Genomic DNA, 25,531 nt, shown 5'->3' with positions numbered 1-25,531 from the left:
CTGTTAAAAGTAGCCACAACTAAATATCTTCGTGTACATGTGTTTGGATTTGTAAAAGAGGGATGGATTTTGTCACCTGTTTTAGACATCAATTTACAACTAGTATACCTTGCAGCTCGCTGCTTACCTGTATTTTTGGAGTTGTGGGGCGGGGAGGGGAGGCAATACAATCCCAGAGGGAAAACGTGACTCCCTTTCTTACCCTTTGACGTCATGTCGAAATGTTAATTACAGACAATATTAGGAATTGTTTCATCTCCCGTCTGCCAATTTTACCCAAGTAGCATCTTCCATGTTTACTAAAGTCCTTCTGTGCGTCCTGTATGCGATAGACAGGTAAATATTGGCCAGAGACAAAGGTTCTCATGCAACAATAGACATGAAAATAAAAGGTACATCAAGCGCCCTGAATCATTTAGCTTTAGGTCATTAGCCAAAATGATTTGATTCTCCATCTTCGAGATAAGGATTTCCATATCCGCAATCCAAGGACTTATGCTTAGGATTTACACATTTAACACACAATACGGTTATTAACGCTGAGGAAAAACAATATTTGTTTATTCACAATTTTAAAATACATTGTCACATGGTTAAACCTCCTTCACTGAAACACATTTCTAAATCGAAATACACGTAGATCGTTCATTGCTTTAAAGGGACTGTTATCTCTCCGTTGCATTTTTGTTTGGGTTTGTAGATTCCAATCAGAGGTTCTGAGCAGTGTTTGTTAATGTAAGGGAAATGCAAAATGACTGCAACATGCATCGTAATAATAACATATGCACCAATACTGTAGTTACAGCACCAGGAAGAAATAAACAATCACATATTTTCATTTTCACATTTCACATTTCATTCAAGTAAGCAGAAAATAAATGTTCTGACAATCCACAGGTTCATAAACACCACGATACTGCACCAAACGTAATAATATATTCTTTGGTGTATCTGTACTATTGCAGAAAGATATTACACATCAGCAAATAAATTATAGTTTACAAATAAAAGAGCATTTACGGACGAAAATCTTAAGGTAGCTAACGATTATATCAACGACTAGCAGCCCACAACAATTATGTACAAACCCTACAGGGACAGGCCTGTCATTTTGGCGTCTTCTGGCCTCTGAGGACATATTAGTGCTCTTTAGTTTGTTTGTATGAAGGCCTGAATAATTATAAGGAAAGTATGAATATTTTGACTATACCATGGTGGATAGAAGATCACATAAAAGGTTGGTTCTACAGAATCCCAGGGCCCTTGGTTTTAAAAGTTGATATATTGTCGGTATTGATTTCACATGGTCAAATAGAGTCCTCGCGAGTTTCAGCATTACGGATGTGTGACTCGTTTCACATGTAATAGGAAAGTCCTAATTCAGCTCTTTTTGCAACAGTGCATATTTTGGGGCAGATATACATGAACTCTTGCTTGTGTTTTAAAACCGAACCCCGACAGTACCGGGTCAACGTGGCGATCTTTTCCTCTCCAGAGCTTGTATCATATTGGCCACCGTCATGTCACAGAAGTGTGGGAGATCCCTTCGCTCAGACCGTCGATTTGTTACACTACAACACTGCCCTAAAAGCCATTTCCAGCACTCGAGGGGAATTGTCTGTATGGGGAGTTAAGAAAGGCTGGATATGTAGTCTACCAGTTCCAGAAAGCGGAGATGTTTTCTGCTCGGCAGTAAATACTATTACTAGCCCGATGTAGGTCAGATGATATGTTTTAATTTCTTTAAGTCACATTTGATTTCATATACTCAATATTTACAGTCTTAAAAGAAATCAAATTGTGAGTCTCTTTAGCTTCGATGTTCACACAATAATCTTGGCTGACACAGAGATTGAGAGCATAGGCCAGAAAGCTGCATAGGATCAGGTCTATAGCCCTTAAATTGTTTTCCTACGAGGTTTGAACCTAGTTGGTTTAAGATGGCCATAGGACACCTTGACTGGTTTTATTTGATGGCCGCCATTGCCACAAACCCTCTCTTGGCACTTCTCATGGTGCCCACATGCACACTTCTCCAACACTCCTATGTCAGAGCATAGTCCTGGGATCAGAGTTCCTGTAGGCCTCCTCATCCTCGGTGTCGGATGAGGTGCCATTGCTTGAAGGTGTGTGGAGGCTATTGGCAGCCCCGCTCCCCTGGCAGACATACCATTCATTGAGGTTGGTGACTTGCGAAGAGACGCTGGCAGTGCGGCCCCTGACTGGTTCTGAGGCCGGAGACACCATCCCCAAGGATGTGTTTGAGAGCTCGTAGCCAGAGCTGAGAGGAGGTGGGGGAGATTTGCAATGCACCTTCATGTGTTTGCGAAGCGAACTAGGATGAGTGTAAGACTTGTCACAGCCTCTCACTTTACAGTTGTACGGCTTATCACTGGTATGGACATGAGAATGCTTTTTCCTGTCACTGCTATTGGCAAATTTTCTGTCACAGCCATCGAACTCGCATTTAAAAGGCTTCTCTCCTGCAAATAATAAGAAAAACACAATGAGGGGACAAAATCGAGGGGTTTTACGCAGTAATTTTTTCATTTTTCTACTGATTGTGTAGACTGTTCAGAATTCAAACGTTTATTGCAATGATTTTAGTCTTGGTTACATAAGTAAGTTCCTACATTACAGCAGTGACTGCACATCAAAAAGTATTTCATTGCCTGTAATACGCTTTGGGACGTCCTGAGATCGTGAAAGGCGCGATAGAAATGCAAGTTTTCTTCTTTTAATTATACATGTTTTTAAAGTGGAGACTTTACGACGGTGGCCAGCTGGCGGAGTTAAGGGATCTACGAGATATCATAGCTTTCCTTTGTGTTCTGGAGGACATATGGAAAACTCAGTTTTGAAAGCAAATTACTTAATTTACTCTGTAGTTTGGTGGGATCGTTTCTGTTTCCTAAGATTGTCCTGAATAATATGCGAAAATTAAAGTCATCTCTCTGCCTAAAACGCATTTCAGGCAAATTCCACATGCTTCCTCTAAAATATTGAAAAGCTTTCAACTTCGACTAACAGTTTTAATCCCCAAGGTTTAACTTGGAAAGTGAAATTAGCGCTGATATGATTGTAAACTCGTTGGCCAGAAGTTTTAAGACAACTTTAAAAAAATACTTCCGCTGATATATTTTAAAATTTATCTTTCTCTTTCATACGACCTTCCAGGCTGTTCGGCGGGGTAATTGCGAAGGGAATATTGGTGCTTGATATTTGAATAGTCAGGATTAGTTCAGTTTAAAATCTGTAAAAAGTCGAATTAAACCGGTTAGGCCACTGTGAAGATCAAGCCGGGGCCTCGCTTTTTTTCACCTTAGTGCGTTCCTTTCACTGTTTATTCTGTAATTCGGTCCCTAGTAATCTGATACTTATGTACAGTATTAAGAGTTAGGGCATGTTACATTAACATTTCCCAAATCACCAGGAGCAACGCCACAAATATAGGCCAACTTCTCAAAAACTAGCCAGCCAGTTATCTCGCTTACATGTTTATTCTTAGATTAGGTTTTCAATGGAAATCGGATTCATATCACATTCGTTATTGTTTATTTCGATCCTGTGCTTGAAGTTAAATGGAATGTGGACAATAACACCAGGATTGGTGGCCATCTTTGTAAGAACACGCATTTTGCATAATTAAAATATTTGGACTGTTCGTTCTAATATGGTTGAAACTTACTTGCATTCAATATCTTAGAATCTGACATGCACTTGGCGGAATCTTTTTTTTAAAAAATCTCCCTGTTTTAGATGCATTTCGTGCTAATATTCTTACGTAGGGTTTGAGATGGAGATGAACTAATGCAGTGACCATCGGCGCCTTCCAGTTCTCCGCCAGCTCGGTTCTATTTGTATATTGTAAATATTTATATTTAGCTCTGCTGCAGCTCGATGCAGTGCATGAATCCCACAGGCTGGTCATAAACTAGCACTTCGAATGCGCCTGGCGTTTGGCCTGGCGGTTCCTTCGGAGTTTCTCGCCCCAAGCTGCATGTTAGGAAAAAGACACTGACAGCTTTTGATTGCCGAGTTGCGTTTTGCGTGAGCTGAGATGCAGAAAGCACTTGACTGATAAAAACGGATTCGCCCTCAAACATAACCTCGTTCCTGACTTTGCGAGTAAACAGAACCCATTTGAACCTGGCATCACTTTCCTGTCATTATGAACCTGTGCAGTTTGGTGGTCATATTTCCTCGTGGTCCAAGACATCGTCCTATTTAAGCTGCATTGTTTAGACCACATTTTTTGTGTGAATCAATACAAAGCAGAGCCAGAGTAGAATTTCCTCTTATAAGGATGTGGCTTTCATAACATCAATGACTTCGTTTGGACAACACAAACACAAGCCCATTCTACTTGATGTATCAAACACAACACACACTCTCAGCAAACCCCAGGGTAAGACAACGCATGTGGCTGAACACTTAGGGCTTCCCAATCTTATCAATTCTGCAACCCTGAAACCAAAAGGCGGATAACACATATCCATTCGAAAACACAATTTTTTAAAGCACAGAATTATGGTAATTAACTTTACCAACACACTTGGCTCTCATCGCCATATTGTGCGTGCTTATGCCTGAGGTTACATTGACATATATCTGTATTTTATTTTTCCAAACACAGTCTTTGAAATGCAGTGGCGAAACTAGCTCCTGCAGCGCAGTTGTGTTTCTGCGGCGAACTATATACTGCAACTACTCCTTAACATACTGGTAGCAACAGCATTTCCATTTGTTGGGATGGACTCGAAGTTTAGGAGCACTTTACCTTGTAGCTTCACTGGAGTGAAGAAAGTAATTCTGCTTCCCTGTGTGACGCTAATTACCATTTTTGTGTTATTTTTAATCTATGACCCATTTTTTAAAGTAATTATTATGTGACCAGTTAACGTTTCCTGCCTGAACTCCAGTTTTTTTTAGGTCGAAGTGGACACTATTCAAAAGGTTAACAAATGGCCATTTTATAGCTCGAGTTTGCAACCAGGAAAAGGCCTTGAAAAGACACAAGGAAACAGGAGTGTTCACTACTCCAGTGAGTTGTACTGTCCTCATTTATAATTCCTGCTTTAGCATACAGTGCTGGAAAGATAGAATACCTCGATTTAAATAAAATTGAAGTTTTAAAACTTGTTCATTTCTTTCCACATTCCTCTTATAGTAGAGATGGAGGATCTATCCCACAATTGGCTCTTTACTAACACAGCTGGAATACAGGTCCCCAGTTCGCTGCCACTCCCCACTTCGCCATGCTTTTTAAAAAAAAAACTTGTGCAACATATTCTTTAGATAAAATCTGTAATCAGAGCAGTCATGGACCATTTGCTTTAACATTTAAACAACAAATTAAGAAGGCATTAAACGAATAGGTGTAACACTATCTGTTTATACCCTGTGACAGCACGCTATAAATCAGTAGAAACAATTAAGCAAAGCATACGTCAATAAACATTCTCCAAGGGATAATATCTGTCTGCAACAATAAATTCTGACCAGGTTACCTGATTTCGCCAGGAACTAAAACGATATACGAGAGATCCGTAGTAAACTTTGTTCAAGTTAGATAGGGCGCACCCTCGGGGGATTTAGATGCAGTGATTCATCCTTCGGCGTGTTTACTGCCGTTAGATCACAAAAATCTTCATGATTCTAATTATGAAGTCGAACACTAGCATGCTGCCTGTAAGTGTATCGGCATAGTTTCTCTCAGAGACTCTTAAAGACCATATTTCAACACCAAAATGTCCAACTTGTTCGGTCTGATTACAAACTTGATTCCCTTCCTTTTCCTAAGCCTTTCACAAGACTGCGTTGAAATCTTCCTATCCTAATTTATAATTCTTGTCTTTCACTTTATCCTGATCATTCTTTTTTTTTAAGTTGGATTGAAATATATGACTTTAATTGGAGCCTTCGCCTCTTAAAACCAGCCCTGACAGCGCTTCCAATAATCGCGCTGGTCGCTTCATTTTAAGTTTGTGACATCTTGAATCGTCATTCCCGGGCAGGAAACAAAGGAACGCCACAGTTTTAAACCCGTTTGAAAATGTTCCCGGCCTGTTAGCTTACATCCCAAATCTCCAGAATCTTTCAAATGAAACTGCGTTGCTTTAGTTGCACATTCTAAAATTTGTGAGCCTGTGTAGATAAAGTATATTAGTTTACGAGCGTACTCGTGAGATATTGAGAATGATACTCGTTAGATTCGCAATTCAGGAAAAGTAATCACTTTTCTTTTTAACTTAACAGTGCTTTGCCCGCGATATAGCAAGATGTGCTTGTTGAGGGCCTTTGGAACAAAGCGAAAACTGTTTAGAAGCACTAACCTGTGTGAGTCCTTTTATGAATCTTCAAGTTTTCCGAGCGTGCGAATACCTTACCACAGGCCGGGAACGGGCACGGGAAAGGCTTTTCGCCTGTGTGAACTCTGATATGATTTACCAGTTTGTATTTCGCCTTGAATGGTTTCCCTTCTCTGGGGCAATCCTCCCAGTAACAAATGTGAACGCTCTGTTCGGGTCCTCCGACATGCTCCACAGTGACATGGTTTACTAACTCATGCATGGTGCTGAAAGTTTTAGAACAAGGTTTCTTTGAAGTCTCCTCTTGGTCAATCCACTTGCAGATTAACTCTTGCTTGATGGGCTGTCTCATATACCTAAAGAATGCACCGGCTCCATGGTGAGCCGCTGCCAGGTTAACATTTAAGTTCATGGAGTTGTAAGAGTGCAGCGAAGAGGCCGGATAGTGTTCAGCTCTGTGGCTAAAATGCTCTGGCCTATAGAGATCCCCCGGCAACCCCAGGCGCATTTGTCCGTTTAAAGTGTGGTGGGATCCCGGTGCAGACTGCTCGTGGAGCCCCGGGAAGATCTCCGGGTGTCCGTAACTACCTGTTGTGGATAGAAACACGCCGTGGTGATGGTGGTGCTGATGGTGAAGGGAGGAAGAAGATGGGTGCTGTTCAGTCAGTCCATGCATGGCAGATGCTGAGAGATCTCTCCTGAGGATGTAGTCCCTGCCGCTTGCGTAGCCTGAGTGGGAATGACCCGCTGGGTAGCTGACCGAGTTCTGTGCAGAGCCGAAAATCGCCGCTGTCTGCGTTTCGGGATGTCCAGCCATGTGTTGAGATGGACTGAGTTTGAGAGCAGTGTGCTCGGGCCCGAAAGGGGTGAGAGTCACGCTGGGATCGTTGTTCATCTCCCCAGGGTGGATGTGTGTATGGCTCCCCAGCCCCGGGAAGCCTGACATATTCTGATGGGGATGGTATTTGTTTGCTGCCAAGTCCGCTAATCTCAGTCCCGGATTCCGCTTGCTTAACGCGGCTTCCATAACTACACAAGCCTATCCATCCACGCTAGTTGGTGGTACAGTTTTTTTTTCTCTTCCCCCCACCCCCCACCCTCCCGCCCCCCACCCCCCAAAAACAAAGCCTAAAAATATATTATTGAGCGCAGTTAAAGCACTTTTTTGAGCACTCTTAACTCTGCCTTTCTCACTCTGTCCTCAAGCGATTGGCAGAACATAGAGCGGTTAGGCGACACAGTGGGGAAATATAGTTCAGAGATGGCAGGGCCGGGATTGGCGACTTTGGGGTGATTGGCAGATGCGCCGTTCAGGCAATTCGCCCGTTTTGAGCGGAGCGGCGCAGCGGGATCCTCCCACCTCCTGCTCACACTTCCCACAATGTTCCTCTTGCTTAAGTTTTGACTCGGAAACTTCAGGAAAATAGGCACTTGTTTTAACCGGCTCATATGGCATGGAAACCCCATAACTGGTCATTAAAGAATTGCAATAAACTACCCCCTCCCCGCCCCGCCCCTACCCACCTCCGGAGAATTTAAGCATTTTATGTAGGAATGTTAGTTGCGATTATGAACAGTCTTTAAAATCGCTTCTTGGCGAGGAAGTATTGGTGACATATCACTTGTACGAATAGTGATTTGTTTACAGATTTTTAAAAAAAATTGGTTCCACAAATCATTTATAAACTGATTCTACAATTCTAATGTAAATATAACGGAAGTCGTGTTATATCTTGGAATTTTACAGCATTCTATCAATTTTGAACTCACTTACAGTAATCAAAATTATGCTGTAATTATGTAAATATAGCCAGAGCTCATTGTTACTATATGACTATAATAACCAATAACCAATTTTCAGATCAGTTAGGGTAATTATTTTTACATGAGCACTAATTGAAACTTCATATGCCTCTAAAGCGTATACGCATTCACAAATAAAACTAAGGGTTTGGAAATATTTGAACAAAGTGCGGCAAATAATGTAAATTGATGGAAGAATAATATATGCATGATTTCTGAAATTCGATTTCGTCTTTTATGATCTATTATAAATTAATATCGGTGTATCAAATTACACATAAATAAACGTAGGGGAAATATTTAAACCGACGGGTGGAAAGAAAGGGCACCCTAATATTCCATTGTGTTTTACAGTTGAAAACCTATTTACCAGAGTTGGCTTGGTTGGAAGTGCATAAATGTGACAGGACAAGATCTTCTGTTTTCATCTTGCTTGAAGATATGAAGGAAAGCGTAATATAGATCAGGACACCAGTCTTCACAAGGACTATCTTACTACGTTTTTATTGTTGTTGGGTTTTATGCATATGTGCCAATGTTTCAATCTAGCTAAACTAAGTCGACATTCTCTCTTGCATCATAAAATACTGTGCCTAATAATGTTTCCCCTGTCCTCGACATCTCTCATTGTATCTCCTTACCAGGGATTCAAGTACATTTTGTGTCATTTTTCTGATTTCCATTTTTTATTTATTTCAATCATCTATAAAACTTGGTGATTGTCATTTTTAACATCTAGATAAGTAATATAGAAATATATATATGTTGTGAATAGTTGGAAATATAATTTGTCAGTGAAATTTAACACGATTAGATCGTTTGACTTAGGTAAGATTTACCATTCATCCCAGGTGAAATAATGTAACGCATATTGTTATATAACGAAAAATCAATCGTTCTGAAAGGTCACAACACAAAATTAATTGCAGAAAAATATGTTTATTTGACAGAAGGCTGTGTTTGTTTTTAAAAAATGCTATGTTAAACTACTCCATTTTGATATAGAGAAAATAACAGGAATAATTATCACACAAGTAACAATTCATGTTTTTCAAAGGCAAATGTTTCATGTGAACTTGTAGACTTCAGCTCTATGGAATTGATAAAGGATATAAATTATTAATTATAGCATAAAAATAATTGTGTACTAAATGTAAAAAATATATACAAACACCATTATGAACTGTTCTCTTGTTTGATGTACCTTTCTACTTGCATATGAATCTACCTGAGAAACTCATGTGCAGTTAGTTACTTAAAATTGCGAAGAAATAAAGTGATTAGAAATAGACTAACGCAAACAGATCAAAATAACGGTACGTGACAAAGTTAAACCATTAAACAGAGTTGATACATGTAATTTTGAAGGCGTATTTATGTCTCATATATTCTGTATGTATAGATGTTTCACAATACGGCATCCCCTCAAATCTTTCTTAATGTTTCTATAAAATTCAGAGTTTTAACAGAGAAGACCAAAACAGAGCACAATGGATGGGATACAATGCAGTATGTTACCCGACAGACTGGTCTAAACAACACTGATTCTCCATGTAGTCACCTAGAATCGCAATATTTATAGAGCTTTCTGACTGGTCGCTTTAGTAACTAAACTGACTTAACGTTTGACTCATGCTTCATATTATTGTGATTCTACTGCAGGCATCCAGCAGGCCAATATTTCCAGATAGTTCGTATTTATAATGCTTATCGTTGTGGCGTTTTATTGTTAATAATTTGGCACTGTTACCTGTATGCTGTAAGACCCATTATAAGTTCTGCGTGTATATGCTATATGTATGTGTATGTCCGTTGATTTCACATATTTTATACTACTTCGAACTTTTTGCCATCGTTTTGTTAAATACATTTGTTATCTTTCTCCATGAATTTCCATTTACTGCACCATTCCATGCCTGGCTAGGTGCATGTCCTTCAAACGTCCTTTGCGAACATCAGGTATTTGTATCGCTCCAAACCTTCACCAGGGCATGTGCCAAAAAAAAAACAAGAAATCCAAATTTGCATTACTGACACTAACAAATAATTTACACAATTCAGAAGTGTTGGTACACATTATTTAGCAAACAATAGAACAAATGACGGCCGAACAACGAGCAGGCGCCTCTGACATTTTGTTGTGAAGCACTTTGGTTTCCTCCTATATAAACCAGCCAAGCAGAAACGATCGCCACACCTTTAACACATACAGAACGGCTGCACATTCTCTAACACACAATTAATTTTCTGGAAAAGTAGCATAAAAGGTGATACCTGATTATTTATTGTGTGTTGTCCAATCTTTATTCTATTGTCTGAACTAAGAATACTGTTTGGAACTTTTTCAAAAATGTTTTAATAAACAGTATTAGCGAATTGGATGTTGCATATTGTTCTTTAAGCTTCATGCTAAATCAGGTTACGTCATTCTACGAGCCCTATTGTAACAACATTTGAACATATATTGAAACAGAAACTGTGTGCTATGAAGTGCATAAGGAGTTTGCGTTCGAGGAGTCTTTCTGACTGCAATTTGAAATTCAAAAACAATACAAGTATGTAATTTAGGCAGTTCCCTGTCAATAAGCCACTTTTTAAAAGAGGCACAAAAGATTCCTAGGAAGTTTTCCTGCTACAAGTGCTTGCTACCTGCAATGAAATAAATACCACTCTCCAGTTTTATTTTTCATTTAAAAATAAAGTTTGCTCGGTGTTACTGATTACAAAAAAAATGAAGATTTATAATTTCAGCAGCCGAGGTATGCTGATTGTACTGTAAAGGGGTTTTGATGTTACACGCGTTTCCTTGTCGCTGTCCTTGATCAACGCAGCATGATGTGTATCTGTCATCGATTAATATGTCTTAATATATACTTACTTCTGTGATCGATTTATTTATTCCCACTTGTTTTTCTAAAGATTGTTACAATTTGTAAAACCCGAATGCTCCAATTGATTCCATTGATTTTAATAGATTTTAAACAAAGCATAAAAGAACACTTTAATAGACGCCAAACAACACCCTGCAGAAAGTTCCCTTCCTTTGGCGGAATCCTCCAGTTACTTGTAAATTAGGATTATGTTCACAATGCGATCAGTGTGGAACGCAATTCAGAAATAATAAATATCTGGCACTAATTTCCTTCTTCTGAGCTGCTATAACCCTGTGTTGCGTTTGTCCGTTCAGTCTAAAGCACCAAGCTAAATACTCATTAAACACTGTGCTTGCGTTATAATTATAATGAATTGGTTTCCTGGTTCTGTTTTTCCAGGCATGGGTATTTTTAAGGAAATTGCTTCCGATTTCCCAGGGTTTTATTATCTCTCATTACACTTTCAAAGAATAATTGTATTTCCAGTTCAAAATTCTAATTTTAGCTTTTCACTCTATCTGATAGGATACCAACGACTGCGCAAAATACGTCAAATTATCAAACAGGTTCGTGCTATTGTCAAAAAGAGGTACAAGAATGCGAATTTTAGCAGTATAAGTAATATTGTGAACTGATGTAGTGGGGCTATGAAGTTATTAATGTAGCTTGGGTAAACTCAATGATGTGAAACATGGGGTTCAAATTAAGGAAACAGAAGTCTGTATTATATCGCCTTAACAATCCAAAAGTGGAATAATGTTAAGGCGTCAAGTAACCAGGTATGGGAGACAGAGAATGTAACAAAGGAAAGGGAACATTTGGAAAGGAAGAGTTGGATGGAACGGAACAACGACAAGAGAATGTAAGATATTCGATGAATGTGCAAAAGAAGTCCAAATCCACGAGAAACACAAATATACTAATTGCTGAACAAGGTAGGCACGATGACTCGTTAATATCAACTTCAGGAGAGAACTATAATGTTGCTCTTCACCGTTATATGGAGATAAATGCAGGGAAGTGAAATGCAATTTCAGCCTTCTGTTGAAAGTTTTGCGGCATATGTTTAATATTTGACTCTCTTTCCATTCCAGTACGTACTGGTGGTAAACCACAACAACTTGCCTACAAAGCCAATGCTGTCTGTCAATGGCCACATCATACAAGCCATGTCCTCATTGCAATCCACCGCTCCATTACCTCATGTCTTGTAAGGCTGGATTCACATAAATCCCCATACGCTTGATTGCACGCCCTTAATTATTGAACAGATACATGTTTCTTTTCAATGGATGGGGTAATTAATAGACTATCAGTAAACTGAACTCAACACTTCCTGGCGGTTTAACACTGTTTGTTTATAATGTGTTTCTACTTATTCAAACCGATATGAAAGAACGCGAATAGAGGTATTGTGTTCGTGTCCTTTTTGATAGTCACACACCCAAACAGATCAGGTTATGCAGATACATAATGAGCAAACTTGGGAGTTTCACATTTTCTGTCGGTTTTTGCAACACATATAATTTAAAACAATGCTGTTTTCGCAAAACTCTGCATTCTGGGTTCGTGGTACACATCTCAGAAAAAAAACCAATTGTATCCTTAATGCACCATTCATCAGAGGCAGGTTTTGTTTTGCTAATGCGTTGATTATTCCTTTAACTTTATATATATATGTAACTGCGTTATTGGCGAAAATGTTGGCAAAATGGTATCAGTATTCATGTTGCATATTAAAGGCACAATATTCTTCAAATATTATTCATTGTAAAAATTTGGCAGGAAATATGTACAAGTTCTTAAGACGTACGGTAAGATCATGTTTTCCTTCAAATTATATTTTTTCATCCATGTAATTTTATACTTAAAAATTCTTATCAGAAACACCGGTGAGAGGCGTTTCTTTATGATATATAGATTGTTGCAAATTGAAACATTGTACCTTTCTCATTTGTATTTGATAAATGTTGTATTCCAATTATATCAATTTTCGTCCACCGTTTATGAAAACGCACCAAACATTGTTAATTTGCCCTTGATGTCATGAGGTTTACGAAGGTCAATGTTACAGATGATTAAATGTCTTTTAGAAACTCATTACTTTATTGGTTGATTTCTGACATTCGTCACCCCACCATATTTTTCTATCTCTTTGTTTGTCAATTCCTTTCCTCTGCTTTCTCCTTCATTCGTAAATAATGATCTACTGATAACAAGAACTTAACAGTTACAGTTGCAAGAAAAATACTACCCACGCTTGCCGCATGCCACCCTTACCTTAACACAATGGTTATATTTCTTATGTGAACTGAATTGCAATACTGATAAACAAGGAAGTGCAGAACACCCACAGACTACAACCGAAATAAATTACACTAGTAATGTGTTTCAAAACGCGACAGACTTTACAGGGGTTAACTGCAGATATAATTTATGGAATAACAATCATAGGTCGCCAACTCGTAAACTGATAACACATGTCACTTTCATTTGTCTTTTCTCTAACATGCCATCGTAAAAATGTTTTTGGAAGCGCTTTGCCAAAGGGCCGACAAGCGTTCATACCCACTCATTGTAAATGCAACGCTGTAATGTACATGTGTATATCAAAGGATGTGTGCAGTTTGACAGTAAGCAACAGGCCATAACTCCTCACTCTGCAAGCTATCAAAAAACAGTCTTTAAAAGTATAACATAGGGGTGGGTTTGTTCTGTCCATTGCTTAAATACATAAAATTCACACGGACATCTCTCAGTCCTTCGTTGACTTTAGCTGAATTTAAGATTAATTTGGGTTGGATTCTCTGGCTTCCATAATTTCTAGCCATTAATATATATACATGTGGGAGAGCATTTCACAATCTAGTGAGTGAATTCATTCAGCTGTGTTCTTCGAACCCTCCCACAGACTAACAGATCCATACACACTGTAATTCTATCCTCTTTGAAGTATGGGATAAATTATCAACACTGCATTTGTTCAAGGTTGTCTGTGTTGTTCCATCTCAGTATGCAAAAGATACGCGATCTCTGTGTCTAATGAACGCAATAATTTATATATTGCGACTTTTGTGTCATGGGACTTGTATTACGAGATCAGAATGCACATTTATATTTTTAAAATGTTCAATAATTTCTTTTATGTCGCTGTACTGAGAAAGGGTTACGTAAGTACTCAATAAATATCTTGTAGTCTGTTACATCATTTTACATAAATTCTAATTGCACTGAATAAGGATGTTTTATTGATTTAAAGGGAGGAGCACATATATGCTTAACCGTGGGCCTTAGATCGTAGTCAAAGTAAACCAAACCAAAGGTAATTTGTACCGTAATAGTCATTTGACTAATTCAATTGGATCCAAGATTTGATTGACACAGGTAACAAGGGATGGGAACTTTTCCTGGTACAAAATGTGAGCTTGTGAGTTTTACCAGCACTCATTAAATCCAATGTTGCCTGAACAAAATGCAACAATAAGCAAATCATTGATGTGTTCCAGTCAGATTAAATAACACTTTATATTGATACAGTAGCTATGGCGAATAGCTGTATACACTACTCAAAATACAGTAATGTTTATTGCACGATAATGTACTAACAAAGGGTATTCTAATTGTATTGTTCATGGGAAATTTCCGCGTATACCTTTGTTGCGAGTTTGAAGACTAAGGAATCATTGCAAAAAAAACCCAATAGCGAAAGCTTCAGTTGATAATGTACAATTCATTCCCTAACTCACTTTCTGTTAAAAAAAATAACAAAAAGTATGGCATTCATTGCGACCAGTAACCTGGCAGCTTTAGATGATTTCTAGGCGTTGTTTATCCAAAGCAACGCACAAAAAGCAATTCGTCTCTCTTCTCCTATCCCTTGCTTCCTACATACATGCTCTCCAATAAATATATTTAAGGAGGGATTTTTTTTCTGGTCAAAGCGTTTTTCAAAACTAACAAGACTGCAACCAAACGGCCGAATAGAAAGCTTTAAACTATCTACAGTCAGCACAGAGATATTGTCGAGTAGTTGGTCCCTATAAAAGTTCTATCTACCCCCCCCCCCCCCACCACCCCCCCCCCCCCACCCCCCCACCAAAAAATAAAATCTCATCAACTTGTCAGAAAAATGGCGTTGACTTCTCCGGCGTGCTTTGACTGACTTTATTCAAAAATAGATTGAAATATGTGACAAGATAAATATAGATGAAAGAGGATATTGTAGGGGTTCCATTGTTGGCAGTTATTAAAACAAGCCTGCAGGCTAACAAAAGAAGTGCTGTCGCTATAAAGAATGCGGATTCTGGATTTGATAACTGGATAAAGACATTCTTCTCAGCCTTAGAGCACCATCTCTCATATAGTAAGTTCATTACTTACCTCTCCAAACCTGTTGAAGTACCATTAAATGATTAGATTACCAGCCGCTGGTCTTTCTCACTTCTCACCTCCAGCCCCTGCCTGCATTTCTGGTACAATGGTACTGAAATGCAATTGAATTTTTGTATTTCTCGCTCTCGCTCCCTCTCTCTCTCTCTCTCTCCCAACCCCAGTGACCAAGGACAGAGTTTTTTTTTTGCGGGGAGGGCGGGGTGGGGGGGGGGGGAGGTTTTGCAGTGAAATAATACAGCTCTGTAAAGAAGTCGGCAAACGTGACTTTGAACTTGGATCAGCTCCTGTATTTCCTGCAGAGTAGCCCTGGATAAGTGAAAGAATGGCAGCGAGCACGATGCTGTGCTGCTTTAGACTGAAATTAGAAAATTAAAACAACACCAAAACCAGAACAGATGATCACTGAAAAAGCAGTAAGAAGGCTGCCACATGAATGTCTGATACAAAAAAATCGCAGTGCTGGAAACAAGCATCAAACTTCATACATTATTGTACACAAATTAAAATCATTGTTGTGTTTATTTCCCCCCCCCCCCCCCACACCCATTCCCCCCCCCCAAAAAAAAACCTTCCGGTCTGATTTAAATGATATGTGTTCTGTTCATCACAGACAAGGTGGTGACATTTCTGAAAAATGCGGGGTCAGTACACAGTAGCATAAGAACAGATTTTATAATTAACTATGGGTGATTTAGTAGAACACGGGATTGTTTCTGTGACGTTTGGTTGGTTTTCTGTTTCCAGACCTGCCCTTTAATACAGGTTCTGCCCTAAGCAAAACAGATCAGGCACCAGTGTTCTCTTTCTGCAAAAAATAAAATGGTAACAAGTGAAATGATGGCGCTTTTCGTTCGTGACAATAAGGAAATAAAGGGATTATTTTTTTTAATCCCTTGAATTAATCAACGTTTTATTTCTAATCCTCCCTTATTTAAGCACACTTTTCAATCTTTTTCCAAAAAAATCGAATTTGAGCAGAAGAAAATACAGACAGCTTTTATTGCAAAGAATATGGTGTGCAATTTAGTAGGTGGCAAATCGGATTAACCCCCTCCCCTTTATTTCTGGCACAAACCCTTCTAAGCAAAGCCTGTGTGCAAAAGGAAAGGATGCTGGAGGGCTTTCTCATAGGTGGGATCTGATCAGAACCGGACTTGTCCGTTTCACCGAGGTAATATCTCAAACCTTGGGGTGGAAATCATTTGACAAGTTTCTTTAAAAAAAAGTTCTCTGATTTACATCATGTTACACGCTTACAATGCAAAAGGCAGCAATTAAACAGAGGGGGGAGGAAACGCGTATTGTAGTAACACTGCATTCCCCTCACCCTCCCTACTACCTCGCACAATTTGATCGCAAGTCATTAGAACGGATTTCGATTAACTTTTATTGCTTCGCAGTGAAAATATGATGTTGCTACCTACATGGATTTCGTCGTGAGGAAAGGAGTGGCGCAGAAATGGCCGAGCTGAAGGAAAAAAACAAATCAAAGTAGGCGTAATTAATGAAAAATGGCGACCCGTTTGGAGCAAGCTACCTGGGATAGATGAGGCGGAGTTGTCCAATGAAAAGCCATTAGAAAGTGCCCGCTGTCCTGTTTAAAAGGGGTGTTGGGAGAGGCGCCGTCACTCCATTCAGCCGCCGCATTCTGCATCATATGACAGGAGCGGGACCAGCTTAAGATCCCCCTCCTCCCTCCTCCCTCACCACACATTCATCCTAAGGATGCTCTTATCTCTACTTCTCATTTAACTGCCTTTTTGATTACCGCTATCACTGGCAACACTGCATCTACTGAGAGAGAGAGTGAGAGAGACGAACAGACAGAGAAGAGGCTTCAAAGAAGACGGTTACTCCGTGGGAATTCTTGCTGCAAAACAAAAACTTCTACGTGATCGCAATAAAAACTGCTTTAGAGGACAAAAAAAGTTGTACGTGATAATTTGGCTCGGTCTACTTGTCATCGCTTTTTCCCCCCCTCAAGAAAAACAGAAGCTGTTAAAGAGCAAGGCGAATCGTTTGTCTCGATCTGTTGAATTTCTGAACTGGTGCGTTTTGGCTTCTTTCGGAATCGATCAGAAACAATAACAAGAAGAAGGCGTCTCTGAAGTTGCCGGTTGATCCCCGTGTGTGTGTGTGTGTGTGCGTGTGTTTTTGTGTGTGTGTGGCTGTGTGGGTGGGTGGGGGGGAGGGGGGGAGAGATCTGTTTGTTTTCTCCCCTGGTTTTAGAAGCATGTTGCTGGATGCGGGACCCCAGTTCCCGACCCTCGGGGTGGGCACTTTTGCCAGACATCACCATCATCACCACTCCACCGCCGACATGTCGGACCGGGACCTGGGCTTGTCTCAAAACACCTTCGTCGACTCAGCGCACATGGGGGCTTTCAAGCTGAACGGTGGAGTCCACCATGACCTCTCGTCGGCCGGCCAGAGCTCGGCTTTCAGCTCGCAAGCGGCCGCTGGCTCGGGCTACGCGTCCGCCCTGGCTCCCCACGCCGCCCATGTCAGCTCTTACTCGGGCGCCGCGTTCAACTCCACCCGGGATTTTATCTTCCGCAGTCGCGGCTTCAGCGATTCAAGCGCGGGCTCCAACCAGCACGGCATCTTCGGACCCAACCCGGCCAGTCTCCATCACCCGCATTCAGACACCTCGGGACACATCTTGTTCCCCGGCATCCACGAGCAAGGAGGATCCCACTCGTCTCCAAACACGCACGTCCTCAACGGGCAGATGCGCTTGGGGCTGCCTGGGGAAGTGTTTGGCCGCTCGGACCAGTGTCCCAGGACTGACCCTTACTCGGCGGCGCAGCTCCATCACCACCACAACTACGGCCACATGAATATGAACATGAGCATGAATATGGCAGCTCACCACGGTCCCGGAGCCTTCTTCAGATACATGCGGCAGCCCATCAAACAGGAGCTCATCTGCAAGTGGGTCGATCCCGAGCAGATGAGCAACCCCAAAAAGTCCTGCAACAAAACTTTCAGCACCATGCATGAGCTGGTCACCCACGTCACGGTGGAACATGTCGGTGGACCCGAGCAGACCAACCATATCTGCTTCTGGGAAGATTGCGCCCGGGAGGGAAAACCTTTCAAAGCGAAATACAAACTGGTGAATCACATCAGGGTCCACACGGGGGAAAAGCCGTTCCCTTGCCCCTTCCCGGGCTGCGGAAAAGTTTTCGCCAGGTCGGAGAACTTAAAGATCCACAAACGCACCCATACAGGTAAAACCCGGAGTCTCCCTTCCTCTCCAACAACCCCCCACCCCCCGAACCCCTTCGGACTGCCGCCACCTTTGCGCTGCCCAGTAAGAGCGCGGATCTCTCCACATTCCTCAGTCATTTGATGGTTCGTTTGTATTTTTCCGTGCACCGCAATAATGATTTTTTTATATAAAAAGGACTGTAAACCGCAAAATAACATTCATGTGACTGCCTTCTACAATGAAAATTTATTTTCCAAAACACTTTTTAAACCACTTGAGAAATCTCCATTCTGGATGTTTCACATTGTAACAATAGGAGTAATTTTTAATGCTTGTGATTTGGGGAAACAGATGTGCGGCAAATAAATAGTTTAGAAATTATTGTGACACATTTTAACGTTAAATCTGTTCCGATCGCTGTTCGATCCTTAATAAAATACTCAAGTTAAATGCCAAAAATAATAAAATCTTCTATTTGGTGATTTACGGAATAAATACATTACACAAATTCTGCTTAGTTATGGTCCTATGATAGACAATTGAATTATGGATGTTTCGCATGTTAAAAAAAAGAATTAATACATGAAAATATTTGGAAATTTTAAATTTGGGAATGTTAACTTGGGCCACAAGTTTAACATATATCAGATAAACACATCTACTGTTAGAAACCAGAAAAAAACTGTTCAAGGACAGGAGCTGTGAGTTACAGTTATGTTGTATTGCATAATATTTCTCTCGAGTGTGTAGGATTATGTCATCGGCAGTGACCTGTATTTGGGGCATAAACTTTGAATATGGGTCAGCATGTAATATAAGGACAGAGGTTCTTGTGTGTAAAACGTGGCAACTGAGAAATTTCATCCGAGCTTCACCCGTGTGGGGTTCATTATTTTTAATCATTTTATTACTTTCTAAATCACTGGTTCTTCAAAGGAGTTAAAAACAAAAGCGGTAATTAATTAATAAGATTTTTTTTAAAACACACACACAATAACTATTTGCTTCTCAGAGAGTGGTAAGAGGATGAAGGCCTATTGTTCTCTCAAGTGTATGATTAGTCATAGGTGCCAGACAAGTCTTTAGCAAGGTTTTCAACTGCGAAATTTATTTCCTCAGAGTAGCTATCCTTCAGAATTCGAAGCGGTTTACATATCTTTTCGGAAACAATTTAAATGCTAATAGAGTGTAATGTTACATTCTCCCCAACCTCCCCTCCCCGTATTCAGCAAGATTCCTGTGTGATTCGCACCTCCTGGTTCCGCCGCTCAGTAAAATACACAGTTCAGACGGGAAATTTTCAACGCTCCAGATACAATTGCCAATTTTAGAACGTGTATTCCCATAAATAAGTGCAGAGGAACATAAACAATTATCCAGGGACTGTTAAAAATCCCTACGTATGGATATCTACGCGATGGCCCTAAACTGGGGCTCGTGTTGGTTAATCATTGTTCGGTTATTTTATTTCTAGAATTGGTTTGGATCAATTGATTTAATACAGATCAATTCTGCAAGTCTAAGCAGAGTCTTTAATTACATTCTGCCATTGTGTAAACGCGATGAACTATTTCCTTTCCGTGTGTTGCAATCAGCTGAGAAAGGCAGCTGCGATTCTGTTAATGTGACTATTTCCATTCAGAAAAAGGGACCCGAGCAATACAGGACCTGGAAACCAAGGACTTTGCACACTCGCATTAATCACACAAATCTAAACGCGAATCAATTTTGTCAAGCGCATTTCCGTCCACAGCCCAAGACTTTGATTTAGGATGGCTCATTTGAAATAATTTGTTTGGGTTTTATTTTTTGCTCGCGACTAAAAATGCCAGGACGGGTTATAAACACCATGGTTAGGATATTCAGTAAGTATTTAAGTCGAAGTGCTTTGAGCAGTGTGGAATACGGTGATCACCGAGCGAAATGCAATCGGTGGAAGATTGAGGGATTCATGGTTTTGCTTGACTGATCCTTTTCTCCATGTTATTTTTCTTGCCTAGGTGAAAAGCCATTTAAGTGCGAATTTGAAAACTGCGACAGGCGTTTTGCCAACAGCAGCGACAGGAAGAAGCACATGCATGTCCATACTTCAGACAAACCCTATCTGTGCAAAATGTGTGACAAGTCCTACACACATCCCAGCTCTCTAAGGAAACACATGAAGGTCATTACTTTTCAATATTTATATAATGAACGGTCACTTGTATTCAATATAATCAGGGGGACGGTGTTGGGTTCTATTCCTGTTTAGGAAACGACTGATTGTTTTTTTTTTCTTGTCCTCGACTTTTATGCAGGTCCACGAATCGTCACAAGGTTCTGAGTCCTCACCGGCAGCCAGCTCTGGTTATGAATCTTCTACTCCCCCAGTCCTGGTTTCCCCGTCCACCGACCCCCAAAACAGCAATAATTTATCTCCTGCCTCCTCTGCGGTGCACACTAACGCCGGAATTTCCTCCAACTTCAATGAATGGTACGTTTAAAAAAAAACACAAAGACTACAGGCCCCAAACATGGGAGAGCGGCGCCTGTGCTAACTTAAAATTGAAAACAAAAATTTAAAAAAACTTTCTCTAAAATCTGTGAATGGGAAACGGAGAACGATATAATCCCCATACAAGCAATACCGAGTTCCAGAGATTTTGCAGAAGTGAAGATCGGCGTTATTTATGTCTTACTGAACAAACATTTTGACTACTTTTACAACTTCCAACACAGAGCCTTGCAGTCTGTCAGCTGAACTGTACCTGGGATCCTTGATATATAGCGTTCATTCTGCGGTGGCTATGGATATCTTTCCTGAGGTGACATTTCCAGATTGCGCACTAAATGGAAAAGTAAAGGACAGAAAGGATGAGTTCCTTGTCGTTGTATATTAATGCTGAAATTATGTCACCTTTTCAGGGCGACCGTTTGTAGAATCTTCATGCAATCATATATAGAGTGGAAACTGTGCCAAAGTCAAGTTACAGTTCACAAACACACAGAAAACGCAAATAATTGCTTGTGAATGTATTTTTTTTTTCTGTTAGCTGGGTTTTTATCTTGTGATGTTATGTGCTTTGCAAGTTTGAATTGTGAAATTCTATTGGAAGATTGTGAAAAAAGGTTGTGCCGTTAATTTTTGTAACAACAGTACTCATTCTGTAAATACCCGCGTTACCATATTTATCCCATTTGTAATTAAATTATGGTATTAACTTGCTACACATGAAACAATATTTATAAAGAATGTTTCTTAACTATAAATATGTACAATTGTGAGTTAAACATGAGATTGTTCAGATTGTTTTGTTTTAATTTCTAGATCAAACAACGTTTCCTCTTTTCATGTGCGATGTCCTGAGATAATTAACAGCATACAAATATATAATAAAACGTGTTGCAAGTGAACCTGCTGACATCGTTATTATTTGAGTCCCAGATAATTCGTCTCTGCTTTTAACCTGTGTCATATTTGTTGAAATTCATCTCAGCCAAGCTGTTTAAGGTTTTTCGACAACTGTTTTGTGGTTTTTTTGGGGGTGGGGGGGTGGTGAGTGAAGGCAACAGTATGAAATAGTCTACTAGTTTTCTTAAAATATCTAAACACACTGGGAAGCAAAGTCAATATGACGAGTCTAATTAAAACGCGGACAATGGTACAGATTTGACTTTGATCATCATATTAATTGTTTATTTGTAAAGTAGCTTGTAAACTAAATATTCAGGCACATTTTTCACAACAGCCAATGGCAGATGATTCGCTCACGACGTTTATAAAAGATGTATCTGCTTTTTTTAATCTGCTGGGTGTCCTGTAGACTGAAAGTAAAGCCAGCAAAATTAAAAAAGCAAGTTAGATAGCAATGGAAAATCATCCAAGGGGGGAGGGGAGAAGTGAGTAGTCGATGTTAATTAGTTCCTGCATATGGGATTGGTAAAACGCAAAAATGCACACAATTGTATGGAAATGGAGGTGGAATTCATTACAGCACAATCACAAACCAGACACGTGTGAGAGGTGTTTTCGTTTGCATTTTGAATGACCGCAAGCAGCAGACACATATTTGAATGCAAGTTATTGGGATGGGGGAGGTTATGAATTCCCTATAAAAATCTGAATGAGCACTGCATCTGCTACTTGTTATATACAGTCTGTTGAAAATGAGATTTATTTCTAAACCTACTCGAACAGAAAAATAAAATGTGCAATTTAGAAGGGTAATGCGACGTCCGAAGGTTGCTGCAGATACAAAACCAAAAATGTGGAAATATTCTCGTAATTCTTTGTACACAGAACTCACAATGAAACACGACACTCTGGCGGCTCCTTTACACAGTCAGTTTAGTGACCAAGTCAGTCGTACCAGCTGAAGAGAAGTAACTTGCAAAACCAACTTCCCACCCTGTTCCACGAGAAAAAAAAAGTGAAGGCACTAAATCTCAATCTGGTAGATTTGGGTCTAAACTAAATTAAGAAACCTGTGCTAGCTTTAAACGAACACAACCGTAAACCCAGTCAAAGCAACTTTTTTTTAACTAAGAACTTGAACTTGACTTTGCGTCACTCGGACCTATTCTGGGTCATTGTTTACAGCTCTAGTTCCATGCTACACAGTTAAACACTCTTGTCCCTCTCGCGAGTCGTCTATATTTTTCTCTACACTTCCTATGTGTTGCGTTAATAGTATTTCCGTTACCGATCTAACGTCGCAGCTCCGGTGGAGTTATTTAAGAAGTGAATTCCCTCAAAATCGTAAAATATCTCGCGACTCCCCTCCCACCATCATCAAATAAATATTTTGAGACTATGCCAAGAGGAATTTGAACTGCTGGGAAATGTAAGTACCATTTTGTTCTGTTTGCTTCGATTTGTGATTTCATTTAACATTTACAACTATTGAAAAATGAGTATGTAGATGTCCCGACCGCGGTATTTTTTTGGCGAAGTATGTTTTGGAACTTTGACAAGGGAAAATTGAGATTTAAAAGAGAACATTAGAAGGGACTGTTAACGTGATATTTCCAGCTCCCTATCTCAAAACAACGCCAGCATGAAAATCGTTATGAATTCCATCATATCTATTACAATGGTGTAGGTCTATCAATTGAGTTACTTTTATTTTTATATATATTATATATGTTAATCCGTAAGATTTCGGAAGTAAATAGACCTTGAGGTCCGATTATCAAAGAGTCCAATGCAATAGCGTTTTGTAGCTGCAACGTGCAGTCATAACACTCCAAAATCAATGGAGTGGTGATAACACTGAAACCACGTTATGATATAATCTCATAAAGAGACGGCTAAATGCTCTATAAATTACGGATAGAGACCGACCTGAGGGCACGGTGACTGCTGTATTGATAATTACAGGGGGATATGGCGAGTCCCTGTCACTCGAAATGGCAGCTCATAAATTATAAAGCTGCCCCAATAAACATTCAATTGTAGCCCTCAAATCGGCAGATTTTATGGTACGTTTCAAAGTTATAAGACAATTTTAAGAGATAATTCAATTGACCCTGCTATTAATGATTAACAATACAACGATAACGTTACAGTAAGGACCACAATTGATGTTGTGGGTTGGAATGCATGTGTTTATATCTTGTGGTTGAATATATTGCATCGTACCATAAATTAGAGACAAGAAATACCATTCCAAAGAAGTAAATTCAAAACAAATTCTGCAAATGCACATTATGGAAAAGTACTTTTACACATTGTAATATTTTTGAACCAACAATCAACGCAATTTGCTGCCCATGGATGAAGTTTTGTTGTCCAGTGCGTCCTCTTTATGTTCGTTAAAGGGTATAAAATCTAAAAGGAGAAAGGCTGTGTTCACCGTGAAAACATAATTTTGCATTATAAAGCTGTAAATGTGTTTCATGAAAGGTCAAAGCAGGGAGAAAAGACTGTCAGTAAATTGGAATCTCCGTGCATCAATTACAATAAATTGCATCACCTGTACAAAGCAGGCACGGTAAGACCTCAACAATATTCCGTGTATGAATTGCATTTCTATTGTTTTCGTAAAACTAGATGAATACAGGCATTATACTTGTGTTCATAAATATGAAAACGCAATTCACTCATGCTAAAACCAGCCACAACCAAATTCAATAGTGGTTTGAAGGTTGGACACATACTAATCGATAACATGTTTCATTGGTAAGGTAGCCCGAAAGTTATGACATTAACTACAATTTTTAAAACTCGAACTACCGTCTAGTGTTCGTGTAATGTTTGAGGAATATATTTCAATTATATCTTTTATTCATATTTTCCAGTTCTGCGCATAATTACGTTATGAGTTAAATTAATAATAAACGAATCAGTGCATTTATTAGGGGATTAGCAATGGTTTATTCTGTTTTATATTAATGGCTTAACATGCATTTATGTCGATCAAAGTGGGTGAGTGGGAGTAATTTGGTTACTTAAGTTTCACCAATTAAAATGATCACAAGCTTGTGTTCGTTAGCGTACAAATTATTTTCCTTGGAAGATAAATTAATCTCTTTGACTGCTCTATTATACAATCGCCACTCGTTAATTAAAATGTGACAGTGGTTCGTCTGGGAAAAATATTACTCTGTGTTGATGACGTGACTTAAGAAAATCACTCAGGTTTTTTTTTAAGGGGAAAAATCCCCACCACTCCCGCTGTCAGCCCAGCTACAGAGAACAATAAAGATGTGTAAAGATAATTATGAAGATGAACCTGTACAGGGTAACAACGTTGATGGTGAATTTGGTGATGATGATGATTTAACAACTTACAGTAAGGGTCAGAGGGCAGCCCCATACCGTGTCCAGATATCTGCTCATTCCTGACACACGCTGTTATGATATTGATCCATGATAGAAAGTGAATACAAAAGCTATATCCTTAGAGGTGAATACCGATTCTGCCGAATTTGAATGTTAGTAGAGCTCTACTTTATTC

The 25,531-nt window shown here is 39.6% G+C and overlaps 2 protein-coding genes across 2 annotated transcripts; one reads left to right on the top strand and one right to left on the bottom strand.

The window, feature by feature from the left end:
- Nucleotides 1-2,049: 2,049 nt before the first annotated feature.
- On the bottom strand, nucleotides 2,050-7,338 carry zic5 (zic family member 5 (odd-paired homolog, Drosophila)). Its single transcript, XM_068032932.1, has 2 exons — nucleotides 6,336-7,338; nucleotides 2,050-2,483 (listed from the first exon to the last, which is right to left on the bottom strand). The coding sequence occupies exons 1-2, from the start codon at nucleotides 7,336-7,338 to the stop codon at nucleotides 2,050-2,052; spliced, it is 1,437 nt and encodes a 478-aa protein (XP_067889033.1).
- Nucleotides 7,339-17,612: 10,274 nt separating this feature from the next.
- Nucleotides 17,613-21,076, top strand: zic2a (zic family member 2 (odd-paired homolog, Drosophila), a). The gene is made up of 3 exons (XM_068032930.1): nucleotides 17,613-18,612; nucleotides 20,594-20,757; nucleotides 20,891-21,076. The coding sequence occupies exons 1-3, from the start codon at nucleotides 17,613-17,615 to the stop codon at nucleotides 21,074-21,076; spliced, it is 1,350 nt and encodes a 449-aa protein (XP_067889031.1).
- Nucleotides 21,077-25,531: the final 4,455 nt, after the last annotated feature.

This window comes from Heterodontus francisci, chromosome 6, assembly GCF_036365525.1.
Source record: "Heterodontus francisci isolate sHetFra1 chromosome 6, sHetFra1.hap1, whole genome shotgun sequence".
NCBI lineage: Eukaryota > Metazoa > Chordata > Chondrichthyes > Heterodontiformes > Heterodontidae > Heterodontus > Heterodontus francisci.
This window is presented reverse-complemented; position numbering and strand designations above follow the sequence as displayed.